Source organism: Garra rufa, chromosome 22, assembly GCF_049309525.1.
Source record: "Garra rufa chromosome 22, GarRuf1.0, whole genome shotgun sequence".
Taxonomy (NCBI): Eukaryota; Metazoa; Chordata; class Actinopteri; order Cypriniformes; family Cyprinidae; genus Garra; species Garra rufa.
Window position 1 is genome coordinate 13,381,015 of NC_133382.1, and position 19,045 is coordinate 13,400,059.

The 19,045-nt window shown below is 39.7% G+C and overlaps 1 protein-coding gene across 2 annotated transcripts; it reads left to right on the plus strand.

The window, feature by feature from the left end:
* The first annotated feature begins 5,435 nt into the window (after nucleotides 1-5,435).
* atp2a1l (ATPase sarcoplasmic/endoplasmic reticulum Ca2+ transporting 1, like) lies at nucleotides 5,436-17,459 on the plus strand. 2 transcript variants are annotated; one of them, XM_073827666.1, is made up of 24 exons: nucleotides 5,436-5,713; nucleotides 6,668-6,685; nucleotides 6,798-6,880; nucleotides 8,154-8,258; nucleotides 8,374-8,512; nucleotides 9,052-9,132; nucleotides 9,367-9,452; nucleotides 10,358-10,655; nucleotides 10,822-10,988; nucleotides 11,443-11,531; nucleotides 11,634-11,736; nucleotides 11,830-11,961; nucleotides 12,059-12,175; nucleotides 12,369-12,587; nucleotides 13,069-13,180; nucleotides 13,292-13,515; nucleotides 13,609-13,829; nucleotides 13,922-14,124; nucleotides 14,216-14,301; nucleotides 14,412-14,545; nucleotides 15,627-15,744; nucleotides 15,830-15,947; nucleotides 16,257-16,300; nucleotides 17,139-17,459. In XM_073827666.1, the coding sequence occupies exons 1-23, from the start codon at nucleotides 5,596-5,598 to the stop codon at nucleotides 16,259-16,261; spliced, it is 2,976 nt and encodes a 991-aa protein (XP_073683767.1). In that variant the 5' UTR covers nucleotides 5,436-5,595; the 3' UTR covers nucleotides 16,262-16,300; nucleotides 17,139-17,459. The 2 variants fall into 2 exon arrangements, with proteins under 2 accessions (XP_073683767.1, XP_073683766.1); XM_073827665.1 differs by lacking the exon at nucleotides 16,257-16,300.
* Nucleotides 17,460-19,045: the final 1,586 nt, after the last annotated feature.

Genomic DNA, 19,045 nt, shown 5'->3' on the forward strand with positions numbered 1-19,045 from the left:
CGTGAAAGAAGTTTGTTTGAAATCTTTGCAAATTTACTAAAAATAAAAAATGGAAAAAATCCACTTATGTACATAAGTATTCACAGCCTTTGCTCAATACTTTATTGAAGCACCTTTGGCACCAATTACAGCCTCAAGTCTATTTAAGTATGATGCTACAAGCTTGGCACACGTATTTTTGGTCAGTCCTCCCCATTCTTTTTTGCAGTACCTCTCAAGCTCCATCAGGTTGAATGGGGGGAGTATCGGTGCACAGCCATTTTCAGATCTCTCCAGAGATGTTCAATCAGGTTCAAGTCTGGGCTCTGGCAGGGCCACTTTCTTCTTTCTGGTCACTCTACCATACAGGCCTGATTGGTGGAGTGCTGCAGAGATGTTTGTTCTACTGGAAGGTTCACTTTTTTCTAGGGATGCACCGATCATGATTTTTCATGGCCGATTCCGATACCGATTTTTTTACAAGCAAGCTGGCCGATTCCGATGCCGATTTCCGATTTTTTCAAAAACAAGAAGTTATGCAAGTAAACAACATAAACAACATGTTTATTTAGTATTTAACAGGCCAATCTGGCTTTGGCTATTGAATCAATAGCATCTGACATCTGAAATTAAATAATAAATAAAAAATATGAAAGTAAATACAGTTTAATAAGTAAAACATGCTTTTAGTAAAGTAAAACAGCAAGCCAACAGGCATTTTAATGTAAAATAATAATAATCATTCTTAACAGAACAGACTTTTATTTTTGGCTTTTCAAAAGTAAAGTAATGCTTTTTACAAAAATAAGCATCTCAGCTTTGTCACAAGTGAGTCTGTTTCTTTTTTCATCTGTCACGTGAGAAGCTGAGCTGAACAAACGTTCGCTGTCTGCGCTTGTGCAGGGCGAGGACAGGTACACTTGCGCAACTTCAGCGAGCACAGAAAAGCGGCTGTCCTTTGCAGACATTGCAGATTGCAATCTTCACGTCCTGCTCACAGATTTTGAAAAACCGCCACACAAGTGACATGTTTCTGAATGAATCGAATGCCGCGGCCCGCGTACACACTTCCGGAAAAAAAATCGGTTTCGATTTATGGCCGGTCAACCGGTGCATCCCTACTTTTTTCCACAAAGAAACACTGGAGCTCTCTCAGAGTGACCCTCAGGTTCTTGGTCACCTCTCTGACTAAGGCCCTTCTCCCCCGATTGCTCAGTTTGGCTGGGCGGCCCACTCTGCTCAGTGAGTCCACAGTGAGTCCACTGTGCTCACTGGAACCTTCAATGCTTCAGAAATTTTTCTGTACCTTTTCTGACATGCACTGTTAACTGTGGGCAGAGCTTGAGGGATGTCTGAGCAGGCTGTAGATTAATAGGTGGAGGGCAAAAGCACAGTGGATGGCCCATAATCCGCAGTGCAGTTGTGGCGAGATCTGACCCAGGTGGAGCCGACTGACCAAGGGAGCATGGTGAGGCCAATTGTCCATTTAGGCAAAGGAATCTTGAGACAGGTCAAGGAGTAGCACCGTCCGCCAAGGAATTGTGGGCTCCTCTTGTCCGGGGCGAAGACAGCTCCCAGCTGGCCCAGGTAAATCCGCACCACTGAGAGGAGGAGACGATCCACAGGGACTGGTGTTAGATGGTGATGAGTGGGTAAAGGGAATGGCTGAGGGCTGAGGACAAGGTTGGAGAGTAAACCAAGGTCCATTGATAAGGGCTAAGCCCCCTGAGATGGTTTGATGAGGTGGTGGAAAAGGGAGGAAGGGTGGGACTGATGGGACCAAAGACAAAGAATTATTTGATTGACGGTTTGGAAGTGGTACAGCCAGTGTTTTGCTCTCAGTGGTGGGAAGGTGGGCGGGGATCTCCTCCTTGCCATCCAATACCATGAAAACTTCCTCGACAGTGGATGACACAGCTGGCATGCATACCTGGTCAGACTCCCACATCTCGTGCTCCCATGTTGGGCATACATGTCCTGAATGTCGTGTGCTCATGGCAGAGAGAGGTGGGCTCAAACTACTTAATTCTGACTGTAGGGTTCTGGCTGGGCACTGGGTTTGGGTCACAACAGAGATCATAACATGGAGCGTGGATTAAAAGAGATTAAAAGAGCACATTACAATGAACCAACTGAGCCAGATGATGTTCTCCCACACAGAGATAAGAACGAGATGCTGAACATGCCCGAGAGGAGAGCACATAGCTAGATGAGCAGGGAGATGGAAGAAGGAAGATTCTGCATTTTCTAGAATCCTCTTTAGGGCCATTTTGTCCTGTCACGCGCAGTCAAGGAGGGTGAGGATGCAGAGTTATATTACCATATCAACAGGATAACAATTAAAACGAAATTGCAGACAGAGCACACATGGAGATTAAATGGAGACAGAAATCAATAAGCATACAAAGCAGACAGGTCAGGTAATAGACAATCAGGGTTTGGTTTCAAACACAATACATCACACACAGAAGCAAACCAAAGCATAGGACTGATAAAAGAGCGCATGGCATGGAAACTGAATCCAACAAGATCAAGATGCTCAACATAACCAGAAGTGTAAATGCATCATGTAAATGGTCCACATGGGAAGTCATCTAATTTTGTTTCATGAATTAATTTACACATATAATCATTAAGCTATTATGGTTAAGATACTTGTTTTTGGCTTGCTTTCTGCAAAGAATGTAAAGCAAAATACCCAAAACTAAGACAGGCAACCCTGCTCCTAGAGCTCCTCCTGCAGACTGTTCCAACCCTGTTTCAACACACCTGTCAGTTATAGCCTTGTGATTTGTGCACCGATATATAGCACAACTGTGCTTGCAACACCCAAGTTCGATTCCTGTCTTGTGATCCTTTGCTGATCCTGTTCCCCTATCTCTGCCCAATGCTTTCCTATCACCTATCATATTGAAGGCATTAAAAAGGCCATTAATCAAATTGAACTCTGTTGGTAACGGCAGAACTTGTGACCATAGTTGCTTTTGAGAAACACACCCGATAGTCATCCAGTCAGTGAGAACACATAAGGGGACAAATATAGGTCAGGGGTCTCCATCCCTGCTCTTGGACAGCCACCGTCCTGCAGATTTCAGACCCAACCTCAATCAAACACACCGGAACCAGCTTACCATTGTGTTCTGGGTTACCTGATAATTACAGACAGGTGTGTTGGAGCAGGACTGGAACTGAATTTTGCAGGTTGATAGCTCTCCAGGATCAGGGTTGGAGATCCGTGATATATGTTTACAGAGACATTTTAACGTGGCCTAGTGTAAATTGACCATGCAAACTCAATTGGATAGCAGTTTCTCTTTACTAAGATCTATTAGTACTGAATTTTTCAGAGAAACTGTAAGTCTGAAAATAAAGTAGAATGAATTGCTTGCTTGACAGGAGCTTTTGTGGCCACAATGCTATGAATCATACAAATCCTCTTTTTTTCATAAAACCTATAATTGTAATGTCTGATTTTCGTGTCTGAATGGCATAAGTCCCACATGATGGGTAGCTGGGATCCTGATTACCTCAAAACACAGAGGTGGGCATTCTAATGCAAATTTGAATGTTAGCCTTAAGAGCATTTGAGCTTTGAAATTAAAACCATACAAAAGTAATTTCTTCCATCAGGAAGTTCTAAGTACTTGAGCCATGTGTTGTCTTCTGCAAGGGGTGTGTGGAAATTCCCCAGCATCCAGAGAAACGGAAACCCTTGAAAATAAGTAAAACCCAGTCTTTGAGTAAGCTTTTTTAACAGCCTTAAGGGAAAATGATTCTGCACCTGATGCACCTGCTTTAAAGTCTAAGGTCAGAACAAGATTACTAATGAAATTACTGTACTCCTTATCCTTTTATTTCACCTTGGTCTTGTTCGCTTTTAAGACATGAAAAAATCATTTGTCTATTTGATTGAATCTGTGTGCGGCATTTGGCTCTTCTGGGAAAGTTTATGTAGGATGAGAATAAGAGTGGATGGTCTAAAAACAGTTCTATCACAAGTCATAGGAGACACATGTTAATATAGGTGCAAACAACAGTGTGTCTTACTTGATCACATGTGATCAGATCACTGAAAACCAGGTATAAACAGGGTCAGCCCTGTTGATAAAACCAGAATATGCTGGTTAGGTATGTTTTGAAACATGGTGGTTTGAGCTGGTTTAAGCTGGTCCTTAGCTGGTCATGAGCTGGTTTAAGCTGGTCCTGAGCAGGAGCTAGTTAATTAGGACCAGCACATAACCAGCTAAGGACCAGCTTAAACCAAATCATGACCAACTAATGACGAGCTTAAACCAGCGAAAGACCAACTTAAACCAGCTCAAGCCAGCAGCCATGCTTCAAAACATACCTAACCAGCATATGCTGGGTTTCTCAACAGGGAGCGGCAACCAAATTTTGAATTTAATGATTTCAATCAGTATATGACATAAATGCCCTGTTGAAAAAAAACAGTATATGCTGGATAGGTATGTTTTAAAGCATGACAGGTGGCTTGAGCTGGTTTAAGCTGGCCCTGAGCTGTTTATGAGCTGGTTTAAGCTCGTCTTGAGATGGTCCTAAGCTGGTTCTAAGCAACTAACTCCTGCTCAGGACCAGCTTAAACCAGCACAAACCAACTGCCATGCTCCAAAACATATTCTGGTTTTTACAACCAGGTGAATAAGTTCTGACTAATTTCACTGAAGCCTCTCTTAAGCTACAGTAAAAGCATTTCTGTAGGAGACACTGTGCTTACTAAATTATGGAGAGCTTTAAGAACTTAGAATTTGCATGATGTGATTCAAAAAGTAAGAATAAACATCCACCACTAACCCCACCCCTAAATCTAACTGTCAGCAAGAAAACATACAAATGAGACCATGTATGAATTCATATGAATTCGCCAAATGTAAAGTAGTTAGGAATTGTAATGGATGCTCGACTACCTACTGATGCACGGCATCATCTTCTAGTTTCTGATCAGATCTTAATGCTAGGGCAGATCTGAAAAGGATCATAGGAAATGATGGTGTTCTTGTTCATGCCAAACCAATGTGTAGATGTCAGTGTGACACTTTAAGCCTCCCATGTAACCACACTCCTCTAATGCTTGTTCCAAATTAACCTTCCAGCACTCCTCTAACTGCCCCCTCCCATCAGAGGCCACTTGGCCCATCACTCACTCTAGCTCTCTCACCTTCTCCACTCTCCTTATTCCACTGACCATGCATGTTCCAAAAACAGATCAACTTTTCGTTTCAGTGCTACCCCCTACGTACGCTACCGCCTCATGCTCCTTGCCCACCAAATAACCCCCCACATCCTCAAGTCTGAGATGCCGAAGACGTTCAACCCCTAGACTATAACTCAGTCCTGCAGAGCCATACGCAACTGATTGGAATTTTGGGGTGTGGCGACGGCCGACTTTGACCAATAGGGCAGCTGGCAGCAGTATAAAACTCTGCGCATGTGTGAATTTATTCGCTCTTTCTGTCAGTCCATCACTCCTGTGAGGAGGGGGTCCAAGTAACGGGGGGCAGATTTTGTAGTACAGAGAGCAATAGAGACAAAAAACGGACGGATAGACCTGTTTAACTAAGCTTTTGCAACTTCTGAAGATCCTTCACCCTTGACAGGATGGAGGACGCCCACATCAAGGCACCGGTCGATTGTCTGGCCTACTTCTCAGTTAATGAGACCACTGGTCTTTCCCCAGATCAGGTCAAGAAGAACCTGGCTAAATACGGCTACAATGGTGAGATTTATAAGATGTCTTGAAGACGCATGCAGGGCTTAGTAGAAAGACAATCAGACACTCTGACTGATGGAAATGTCTCTTTTTTGGAAGGCACAGAGATAGCATTACAATAGGTTAAACTTTTAAAAAGCTATAGTAGTAGATGCAATTGCATAGATTTTGGCTCCAGGAAGAGCACCTAATGGACAGTTCAGCATTTTCTCAAATGTTCAGACAGGTTGTGGCGCAGAAGCTGGGATTGAAAATAGACTTTGGCGGAGGGGGAGAAGGGAAGAAAGACAGGTGATGGCACAGCGGCCTTGCTTGGTTATTTGAGAGGTCTTATTAGATTAGCAGTATTTCAGGCTGGTGGGGGAGGGAGATTCTTAGGTTCTGGCTGAAGTTGGCCTGGGCCATAAGATATGTCTCTAGCATTACAAAGTTATGATGTACAAAACAGGCCCTATTGTACAGAGAGGACTTAGCATGCACAATCACTTTTTGAAAAAAAAAAAAATGTAATGATCCCAAGTGTTGGAAATCCTCCCTTGTAGAAAGCAGGTTTCACATTCTTCTTCTTCTTCTTCTTCTTCTTCTTCTTTTATTATTATTTAATAAATATTTAAGTGAGGACTGTAAATGTTAGTATTGCTTGCAAACAGTTCATATTTTGTAAATATGTCCATTCAAAATTGCTAAATACAGTGTAAAACATCAGCATAGCTGTTTCTGTGTGAGACTAAACATATTCTTTCTTACTAATACTTTCTGTAAGTAACTAAAAGTGCCTCAACTTCCTTTTCATATGTGCCACATAAAAATCAGTTGGAAATGTTATGTCTTAATAGCTCTTCTGAAGTACAATGAAAGATTAGCCAGAGTAATGTTGTTCTATCTTGAATTCTGGTCAGCTGTTCATTTTCTTTCTTTATTTCTTTTTTCTCTTGTCTCTGTCTATACTTTGTTTCTCAGAGCTGCCAGCTGAGGAGGGTAAGTACAAATAGCTAAAAAAATGTGACATCATGAGAAATAAATCAAGTCTTATATTTACCAGCCACTATCTAGTAAGGATTGAACTAAACTAAACTCCTATTCCCTTTAGGAAAGTCCATCTGGGAGCTGATCATGGAGCAGTTCGAAGATCTGTTGGTCAGAATTCTGCTGCTTGCTGCCTGCATCTCTTTCGTAAGTTACTAACAAGTGAACAGACAGCAAAAAAATGTTATTGGACATAAAGCAAAGAATGTAAAATGATTGAACATGAATCATACTTTTGTTTTAGAACAAAAGAGTTCTCTAAATTGTGGCCTTATGTATGTAAAAGACATCAAACACGTCATGTGATTTATTCAGACCTGTCAGCATATAGATACAGCATGTCACACACTTTTAAACATACCCTTTACACTTTAGTGGTATGCTGTGTAAACAGCTGTTGTGACAGTATAGGTTGCCTTACAGCACTTAAATCTGTAACATACACCACAACCATCTATGGTGTTATACAACAAGGCACATATGCTAATTTGCCATGTATTTTAGCATTATGGTCATGTGCAAAAGTCTGCATAGTACTGTGAGCAGTACAGCATCAACATTATCATATGTTGATAGTATTACCTTATGCAATGTAGAATCAAATAGTTTTATATACAGTTGACTGATCTTAATTTATTGTGTCAGGAAGCCATACAGGTGGTGTTATTTATCTCACAGCTTTTTAAGCAGGAAAGACTCTGTAAGGTGGATGTTTAGGGGGTTCAGCGGGTATTGGGAGGTTAAAGGTGAACATGGGGAGTATTAATGTCTGCCCCCCTCCACACTGTGCCTCAAACAGCTGTTCCAATGGCCTTAGAAGGAAAATATTAAGGGGCTCAGAAGACGTGTAAGAAGGAGAAGGGGGTTATTTTAGGAAGGACTCAAGTTGAAGACAGAAACTCTATCCTTTTGAAAGGTCAAGAGAGATGCATAAGAGAAAGCACAGCAAGAGTAGTTATAACAGCAGGTCTGTTGTGCAACAATATTGGGAAATAATGTTCTGACAGGTTTTATGTGTGCATGCATTGCACAAGAGACGAAATTAAGCAACCAGACCATTAGCATCATGATATATGACATACATTTGTCATTTTCAGAAGGAATATTTAGAGTGGGCCCTGTTAGCCTCTAAGCCTTCCACTGATCCATAAATATATTAGAATTTATATAAAAAGCTCTTGGGAAATATCTTCTCTAAAGGCCTTATATTAGTGGTGTAATTGCCAAACTAAACTACTGATTATATTTTTAACATGACAACATATTTTTCATCATAAATAATTAGTAAGATAACTGCCAAGATGTAAAGTCTTAATATTATCTGTTGTACAGTAAATGCTGGAATATGATATCCTGACTGGAATGAAGAGCAATATGTACCTTGTGCTGGTCTTTAATGTGTCTCCTTGTGTGTTTTAAGGTGCTGGCCTGGTTTGAGGAGGGTGAAGAGACTGTCACCGCCTTTGTTGAGCCTTTTGTCATTCTGCTCATTCTTATTGCCAATGCCATCGTCGGTGTGTGGCAGGTAATGCATTAAATACACTGATAAATGTAGATTTTACTCATTTCATAAAGTAAATTAAGTGAATGCATAACTCACTTGCATATGTAAACCAAGCAAATGTCTGTCTGTCATTCAGGAGCGAAATGCTGAGAGCGCCATTGAGGCTCTGAAGGAGTACGAGCCCGAGATGGGTAAGGTCTACCGTTCTGACAGAAAGAGCGTCCAGAGGATCAAGGCCAGAGAGATTGTCCCCGGTGACATTGTGGAGGTGTCTGGTAAGTATTTTTTTTACATCCTTAATGCTTCCCCCCCCCCCCCCCAGTTTTTAATACAAATATTCAATGCACTGTATATAATGTGCACAGTTTGCAGATTTTCTGGTGGCCTACTTTTTCACTATGTGCAGTATACAATAGAGCACACTGCACAGAATACTATATCCACCATGCTTTGCTAACAGTTCAGATTGATGCTGTTTAGTCTATTCTGGGTACTGTAGGAAAAAAAATATGGTACAAATAAACACTCTATTAAAGAACAACTTACAATCTTACATTCATAGCTTGAGGCACCATTTTTAGGTCATTATGAAAGAGTTCACAAAGCATGTGGTCTTGCTGTCATTAGTAGTTTGCTGCTGGTACAGAGGCCACATAACACTATAATCTTTGGTCCACAACTAAATATTCAAATCTTATATATATTTCAAGTTTCCTGTAGGTCTGATTTTTGGTTCAGGTTCTTTTTGTTGTATCACTGGTCATAATCACTAGTATTTTGTCATACTGAAAACTCATTCTCTCTTCCTCTCTAGTTGGTGACAAAGTTCCTGCTGACATCAGGATTACTGCTATCCGTTCCACCACCCTTCGTGTTGACCAGTCTATCCTGACTGGTTAGTGCTTTTAACAGTTTACACCTCTACTTTCTACTCTGACAATGATCATAAAAATAGGCCTATTGGTGCATTTTTTTAGAACATTAAAACTTTATAAATGCTGCAAACCTGACAAGTGGTTTATATTTAATTGAAATTAATTTGTAAAGCAGCACTCTCTTCTACAGTGTGTATACATTGTATGTTATATTTTATTGTATACTGTATAAATATGGTCAACTCTTTGTACAGGTGAGTCCGTCAGTGTGATCAAGCACACCGAGCCTGTCCCCGACCCAAGAGCTGTCAATCAGGACAAAAAGAACATGCTTTTCTCTGTAAGTTTTATCCACACTCTCTTCCAACTACACACTGATTGCTCCCAGCTGAACACCTCTGGTGTGACTTTAAATGCAGACTTTGAGCCAAAAGCTCATCACAAAACACCATTGACTTGTGCATATGGGTACAGTCATTTTAGACACTTCCAAAACTGTTGCAACAGAGATGGAAATACAATTTTTAAATACAAGAATTATGTTTCCATCTTTGTTGCCACAGTTTTGGAAGTGGCTGTGTCTGTTCTACAGAAGGGGTGTCACTTTTGTCCATATAGTGTATGTACAAGTCTGTTTGGTGATGAGTTTTTGGCTCAAAGTCTGCATTTAAAGTCGCACCAGAGGTGTTTAGCTGAAATTAGAACTTAACTTTTTGCAGACCAGTCAAATTCTTCCACACTGATTGAACCAATTGTTTATTTTTTAACCCTGCCTTAAACACAGAGGCATTGTCATGTTAGAATAAAAAAGGATCCTGTCCAAACTGTTGCTATAAAATTAAAAGCACACAATTCCCTAGAATCTCATTATGTGCTTAAACATTATGATTTGTACTCATGGAGATTACTAAAGTAGCCAAACCTGTTCCTTAGAAGAGGGTGTTCCAATACTTTTGGCAATATAGTGTACCTCAATACACACAAGTTTCTGGAAAAAAGTTCCTATCAGATAATGATATCCCTAACGTTAACCCAACTTGTAACATAATAACTGAATTTGCCTATTAGAATGTATTTTTGGCACTGGAACAACAAACCTAGCCACAGCCTTATCCATTAACCCCAACTCCAGCCTGATCATAAAGTCTTAATGGTAAAAAGCAGTATTGTTCCAGAAACAAGAAGTAGTTCATCTTGGAAGATAAGCTGCTTGGGTAAATCACAAGTTTCCTCTCCCACCTATAGGGCACAAACATTGCTGCTGGCAAGGCTATTGGAGTTGCTGTTGCTACTGGTGTAGCCACAGAGATTGGTAAGATCCGTGACCAGATGGCCGCCACAGAGCAGGAAAAGACCCCCCTACAGCAGAAACTGGATGAGTTTGGTGAGCAGCTCTCTAAGGTTATCTCTCTGATCTGCGTCGCTGTCTGGATGATCAACATCGGCCACTTCAATGACCCCGTTCATGGTGGATCCTGGATCCGTGGCGCTGTCTACTACTTCAAGATCGCTGTTGCTCTGGCTGTAGCTGCCATCCCTGAGGGTGAGCATGATAACGTGCTACAGATCTCAAAGTTATTTATGTAATTCTCATTTTCACTACACAACATATTATGTCCAGAAGAGGCATGGTTACTATATCTAAATCTTTCAAGATAATCTTCATTATTAAAAGACATTAATCCATCTATAAACTGTCCTCTCATCAGGTTTGCCTGCTGTCATCACTACCTGTCTGGCTCTTGGTACCAGACGTATGGCCAAGAAAAATGCCATTGTCCGTTCCCTGCCCTCCGTGGAGACCCTGGGCTGTACTTCTGTCATCTGCTCTGACAAGACTGGCACCCTGACCACCAATCAGATGTGTGTGACCAAAGTAGGTGTTTAGCTATCGTTATGTACACACATCAGCTAAGAAATAATGAAGCTATTGTTAATACTGATGTACTGTAAATCCTAAAGGTGAAGTGTGTAATTATTTCAGCGATCCACAGTTCACTTTCCAAACATTGCTATGATATAATTCATGCTTTATCTAGGCTAAAGTGTCAACTTCTGGATCAACCAAAGTTTGAGAGTTTGGGAAAGGATTATTTATGTATGTATTGTATTTATCTATTGAGAAAAAAATGCCAAATTGGAAAGGGAAGTAGGTGTGTTTGGAAAAAGCACAAGTTTTGTTGTAATTTCTTTGGGTGCTGCAAGTGGAACTGAAAATACACACTGTAACATTGAACATGAACACTGTATATGTCTTCACAGGTATACATTTATATTATTAATGGCATATTTTTACTTCCACACTAAGATAGTATTGTGTATCATTACAGATGTTCGTCATTGATAGAATTGATGGTGATCACGTTGAACTTGACTGCTTTGATATCTCTGGCTCCAAGTACACACCCGAGGGTGAGGTGTAAGTACTCAATTAAACTCTTCTCTGAAATGCTCCTTTTTATTATCAGGCTATCAGTATGTTAAAGTCATAAATGTAATCTGAGTGGCATCTTTCTCTTAGCACAAAGTTGGGTGCTCGTGTTGACTGCAGTCAGTATGACAGTTTAGTTGAGTTGTCCACCATCTGTGCCCTGTGCAACGATTCCTCCCTTGACTACAATGAGGTGAGAGATACTTACTCTTTCATTCTTCATTCATTTGTTCTCTTTTCTATATTTGTCTAAAGACAAAAACTGTCATCTATCTCTGTTTTACAGTCCAAGAAGATCTATGAGAAGGTCGGTGAGGCCACTGAAACTGCTTTGTGCTGCTTGGTTGAGAAGATGAATGTTTTCAAGAGCAATGTCAACAACCTGTCCAAGATTGAGAGAGCAAATGCCTGCTGTAGTGTAAGTAGAGATGTAAACCTTCTTAAAACATCAGTAATGTAGCTTGGCACTGAGCTCTGTAACTCAGATTTACCATTTCCATTTGTATCCTGTGTAGGTTGTAAAGCAGCTGATGAAGAAGAACTTCACTCTGGAGTTCTCCCGTGACAGGAAATCCATGTCTGTGTACTGTACCCCTACCAAGGGTGATGCCGGCAGCAAAATGTTTGTGAAGGTATGTGTCCCACTTTGCAGTTCCTTGCAAATAACATGGTGTGTGAAAGTATATGGTATATGTTATCTAGTGCATCGTTGTACCATGGTACTGTCACAATATTGTTTGTAAGGATTCAAGAAATGTTAATACTGATGGAGATCTTCAACAAAATAATAGATGCATTTCATGACTCCTAATTTTGTTTATAAAGGGCGCTCCAGAGGGTGTGATTGACAGGTGTTCCTATGTACGTGTTGGTTCTACTCGTGTACCCCTGACTGGCGTCGTAAAAGATAAGATCATGTCCATCATTAAGGAGTGGGGTACTGGCCGCGACACTTTGCGTTGTCTGGCACTGGCCACCCGTGACAATCCCCTGAAGGTTGAAGAAATGATCCTTGAAGACTCTACTAAATTTGCTGACTATGAGGTGAATATGAAAACATAACTTGAATTTCATCTATCCATCCTCCATCATGTCTGGCTGGTGAAACGTATTGCCCAGCAATTCTTAATAGTTAAACTAGCTAGTAAGGCTGCCAATCCATGCAGGAGACCGGTATCCAAAACATTCCAGTTTTTCCTCTTGTTGAATATATTTTGCCAGAATCTCATATTAAAACATTTTACTATTGACAAGTTATTTAAGACAGCATAAGGACTAGATAGCACTCCAATCTACAGTGGTTTGGCTGCACAATTCTCTACTTACTTCATTAAAGAAAATGCTGTACTCACTCAAAGCTCTCAAAGTCTCCAAACAATTACAATTCTAATATCAATATGAATAATATAGTAGCAAAATATGGAGATATATGCCTGCCATGATATGCTCCAACTATGGTGGTACAGCATGGATGATGTATAAGCTTTAATAAATCTTTGTCTTGTTACTTTCCTGTCTTGTTCAGACTGACTTGACCTTCGTTGGCTGTGTCGGTATGTTGGATCCCCCCCGTAAAGAGGTTACTGGCTCCATTGAACTGTGCAGGGCTGCTGGCATTCGTGTAATCATGATCACTGGTATGCTTTTTATCCATCCTTTTGATTCATCAGTCATCTCCCTCAACCTTTGAATCTTTTATTGTTGTAAGACCTGACACCTGTCCACAAAATTCTCTCAAAACCCCTCAGGTGACAACAAGGGCACTGCTGTGGCTATCTGCCGTCGTATTGGCATCTTTACTGAGGATGAGGATGTAACTGGCAAGGCTTACACCGGCCGAGAATTTGATGACCTTCCCCGTAGTGAACAGAGCGAAGCTGTCTGCAAGGCATGCTGCTTTGCCCGTGTTGAGCCCTCCCACAAATCTAAGATCGTTGAGTTCCTGCAGAGCTACGATGAGATTACTGCTATGGTAAGACATAAGTACACTTTACAAGCCAGCTTCCATAACACCATATCACCCTGCCTTTAAGATGCTATAGTAATGTTGTTGTCTTTCCTTTAGACTGGTGATGGTGTCAATGATGCCCCTGCCTTGAAGAAGGCAGAAATTGGCATTGCCATGGGCTCTGGCACTGCCGTTGCCAAGTCAGCCTCTGAGATGGTCCTGGCCGATGACAACTTCTCTTCTATTGTGGCTGCCGTTGAGGAAGGCAGAGCCATTTACAACAACATGAAGCAGTTTATCCGTTACCTGATTTCTTCCAATGTTGGAGAGGTCGTCTGGTGAGAATCTATGGTTTATGGATTCTTGTTTAATGTTCTTATGCACAATATGCTCGCGCTTGACATTCTTCTCGTCTCTTATTCTCTCCTAGTATTTTCCTGACTGCTGCTCTTGGTCTGCCAGAGGCTCTGATCCCCGTCCAACTGCTGTGGGTGAACTTGGTGACTGATGGTCTGCCCGCCACTGCCCTGGGCTTCAACCCCCCTGATCTTGACATCATGGGCAAACCACCCCGCTCTGCCAAGGAGCCCCTGATCTCTGGCTGGCTGTTCTTCAGATACATGGCCATTGGTGGTTGGTATCATCATTATTTCTGTGGCATTTCGGCTTGCTTATGTTCTCCGCGTGAGCTCTGGTGTTAGACTAATAAACTGACTGTCCTCAGGATATGTGGGTGCTGCTACTGTGGGTGCTGCTGCTCACTGGTTCCTGTATGATGAGGAGGGTCCTCAGGTCACCTACTACCAGCTGGTGAGCAATATCTTCATCATATTATTATGTATTATTGCATTTATCATTTAAAGAAAACTCCTTTGTTATGTCTGCTTGTTTATGTCTGCTAATTTCTCTTCCTGCTGTAGTCTCACTTCATGCAGTGCCACGAGGAGAATGAGGACTTCACTAACATTGAATGTGAGGTGTTTGAGGCTGCTCCACCCATGACCATGGCCCTGTCTGTCCTGGTCACAATTGAGATGTTCAACGCTCTCAACAGGTTTGTCATACATGCTTTTGTCTTATAAGAAATTTCTGCTCCTGTAACTCAACAGCTATATTCCAAAATCTAGTGCACCTCCTTGCTAATCTAATGTCTAAGATAGTATGCTAACTGAAATGTTCCCCATAGTAACTGATTTCTAATGTACTTTACAGGAAGCAACCTATATCTATCTATATCTATAACTACAATAGTGTCTCATTAAATAGTGTCCGATCCAGCATTTTGAATTAATGTTTATTTATTTATTGGAAGATACATGCATCACTGCCTTAGAATTTGCCAAAAAAATTGCCATCTTAAAACGGTTCACTTAACAAAACCATTCTTTGAGGCCACCACAACACACCACCCAGAATATTAACAATTTAGTGTTTTTACATATGTGACCCTGGACCACAAAAACAGTCATCAGGGTCATTTTTTAAAATTGAGATTTATGCACACCATGCCAGAATAAATTGTTTTCCATTGATGTATGGTTTGTTAAGATATGACAATATTTGGCCAATATCTGGAATCTGAGTGTGCAGAAAAATCTAAATATTGAGAAAATTGCCTATAAAGTTTACCAAATGAAGTTCTTTGCAATGCATATTACTAATAAAAATTAGGTTTTGATATATTTATGGTAGGAAATGTACCAAATATCTTCATGGAACATGATCTTTCCTTAATATCCTAATGATTTCAAATGGCATAAAAGAAAAATCAATCATTTTGACCAATACAAAGTATTGTTGACTATTGCTACAAATATACCCATGCTACTTATGACTGGTTTTGTGGTCCAGGGTCACATTTATCTATGTTATGTATCTGGTACTAAGTGTAATTGCTGTATATATTTGGTGAATAAATTAAAACACAGAATTTCAAAAGTGTATAATTTTGAAGAAAAATCAGTTCCTAAAATGTAAAAATCCTTTAAAATCAAAATACGATCCCAAGTGATTATTGATATTGACAGATGTAATTGAGGCCTGTGATGCCAGGTTATGGAACAGAGCAAAATTTACCCTGGTTTTCTTGGTGGCAATAAGGGTTCCTCTCTGTGTTTCTATGTCTTTCTCAATAGCTTGTCTGAGAATCAGTCTCTGTTGCGTATGCCACCATGGAGTAATTGCTGGCTGGTGGCTGCCATGACCCTCTCCATGTCCCTCCACTTCATGATCATCTATGTGGACCCCCTGCCTGTATGTCTCTCCCCTTCATTTCATCCTGTTCTTTAAATTTGACTGTATCTCTACACTGGCCACAACCTTCCTCTTCTTGTTACAGATGATTTTCAAGTTAACTCACTTGAACCCAGAACAGTGGATGGTGGTACTGAAACTTTCTTTCCCAGTTATCCTCATTGATGAGGTGCTGAAGTTTGTTGCTCGCAACTACCTGGAGCGTAAGTTCTCAAACATGCATGTATTTACATAATTATAAAATAACATTCGAGTAAACATTTTAAATGTCAAACTACATTCATACTTATACGCTATATTATCAAACTTACCTAATTATATTGTTTTTGCTGACTTGTTTCAATTAATGAAACTTACTATTATATCTTCTTTAAACTTTAATCTTTTTCTTTACATAACTTGGTTGAACTAAAAAGCTTGTTTTTAATCTGACACTCATCATCATTCTTCCATCCTTTCTTTTATCTCTCACACTCATTTATTTAACACTAACCTACTATATTCATTTCTAGCCTAAACAGTCCCCACCTCCCAGTTTTCCAGTAACAGAAGCAAGGTATCCAACGCTCCCGCATAGCCTTTGTGCTGTACCTGTTACACATGTCTACATGTCTCTATCTTTTTGCATGTTTATTGTTTTGGTTGGTGTTGCTTAGAGAGAACATGTGGTCTTAAACTTGTCTGTGATTCAGCCATGCATGACGCTTTTATCTAGTTCACAGGTTACACCAACCTGTGATTGCATTGTCAGCCCAATGGAAAAACTAGCTCATTTCTACTCATGGAGACATTATATTTTATATGATATAAATGTATTGCTAAAGTGCATGTTAAATATTTATTGTGGATAGACAATGTGCATTTTGCAACCCTTATGAGAGGAATGTTGTTCCAGGACTATTAAGGATGATCCAGGAATGTCCTGTTTGGGTAAATCATGTTCTAAGAACATGTTCTGCTTGTGTAAATCAAGTTAAACTCAATTCTATTTTTCAATAGTTCTACTTTCAAGAGACAGTGTTGTGTATTTATACATTAGTTTATATTACAATACTATGTATTGTAATTTAAGGGAATGTGGATGTTAAGCTAAGGATGAATCAGTTACAGACAGATAGAATTGTGGGCAAATTTTTACTTTAAAAAAGCACTTGCTATTTCTTTTGTGGCTTTTTTGTATTGTTTGCAATGCAAAAGTTATTATATGATGCTTTGTTATATATTGCATAGTGATGTATGTATGTATTAAGATACATAACGTATTGTGAAGTAGTGGATGATACCCAGTCCTGCTGATATTCAGAACATGGTTTCACAATCATGTTTAGTGCCGCTTAATATTTACTGAGTCTTGACCTTCTGTGTATTAAAACTTTTTTTTTTGTGATTCACAGCTAAAGCGTGAAATGTAGAGACAAAGACTTCAGAGTGAAAAAAACAGGAGATAAAGAAGAAGAGAACATCAAGAGAATGAATGAGGAAGAATGGGAGAAGAGAGTATTTACATCCACTGAAACAGAAGCTCTCATGAGCCCATCTGCAGAATGGAGAGCACAAAAAAGAAAAAACACAGAAAAAACTAAAAAATACTAAGTTTAGTGACAGAGATGAATATATAGGTCAGCCCTTCCAAATTATGTTAATGTTTGAATGCCGAATTGTTTTATTCTTAAATGGACTAATAAGTTTATTAAACATTTTTTGTTAAAATTGTATACCATTTTGCAGTCTTTTATTTCTCATCATTTTATCTCTACATATACATACCTACACAGTTTTGTGTTTAATTTCATTTCTTAATTGCCCCCAGAAGTATTTTCCCCAGTTAAGTCATGAACAAGGGATAGTTCACCCCAAAATTTTAATTCTGTCCTTAATTACTCCCGCTAATGTTGTTCCAAACCTGTAAGACCTTCATTCATCTTGGGAACACAAATTAAGATATTTTTGATGAAATCCAAGAGCTCTCTGACCCTCCATAGACAGCAAGGGTCCTACCAAGGTTCTGAAAGTTACCAAGAACATTGACAAAATAGTCCATGTGACATCAGTAGTTCAACTGTAATTTTATAAATCTACTAGAATACTTTCTGTGCACAAAACAAAACAAAAAAAAAAACTAAAATAACTTCAATTCTACACCTCTGCGTCACCCTAGCACCATTTTGGAGATTTTGAATTTCATCAAAAATATCTTAATTTGTGTTCCAAAGATGAGCAAAGGTCTTATAGGTTTGGAATGACATGAGGGTGGCTAATTAATGACAGAAGTTTCATTTTTGGGTAAAATATTACAAAAATAATAATAATAATTTAATTGGATTTAAAAGGATATGCTAAAGAAAGGCATTTTGTTGCAAGACATTTTTTCTGGTAAAAATAATTTTCTCATGCCTTAAAACAGCTTGAATGTAACTCTACCCCCTTGCCTTATTTACTATATGCGGATCTATGAATATGCAAATTAACCCCGCCTCCACTCACTTACACCAGCCAGAGCCTCCTGATCCATCCGTCCGCTAACTGAACAAGGGGTCATCGAATGCCCATTTTCCACAAGTTCATATAATTCTTTAGGGTCTTAATGAAAAGTCTACAATATATTTAGGTTACAAATTCTCAATAGTAGTGTAAAAAAAAAAACTTTAACCTTGTCAAAATCAGCTCTGCAAAACATCAACTCAGATTATTGTATGGTCCCTTAAATGCAAATGAGCTCTGCTCGCCCCGCCCCTCTCTGCCTGGGATGATGAGACGTGATGTTTACTTTAGCCGCAAAACTTGCCAACAAGCACATTATTAAAAGGATAGTTTACCCAAAAATGAAAATTTAATGTTTATCTGCTTACCCCCAGGGCATCCAAGATGTAGGTGACTTTGTTTCTTTAGTAGAACACAAACAAAGATTTGTAACTTAAACTGTTGCAGTCTGTTAGTCATATAATGGGAGTGAATGGGCATCAAACCTTTGAAAGTAAAAAAAAAACATGCACAGACAAATGCCTAAGACACAAAACGACTGTTTTTGTGAGAAACTGAACAGTATTTATATCATTTTTTACCTTTGATACACAGCAATGTCCAACTGTCCTGAGCTCACGCTCAGCATGCGGCACGTTACCTGTGTACACGCTCTGGCGTAGTATATGCATACATACATAGTACACATTCATCAAAGGTAAAAAATTATATAAATACTGTTTGGTGTCTTGCAAAAAACGATCGTTTCGTGTCTTAGGACATCAATGTATCGTCATGTGCCGCAGGGTTTAATTTGGATTTGTCTGTGTATGTTTCTTTT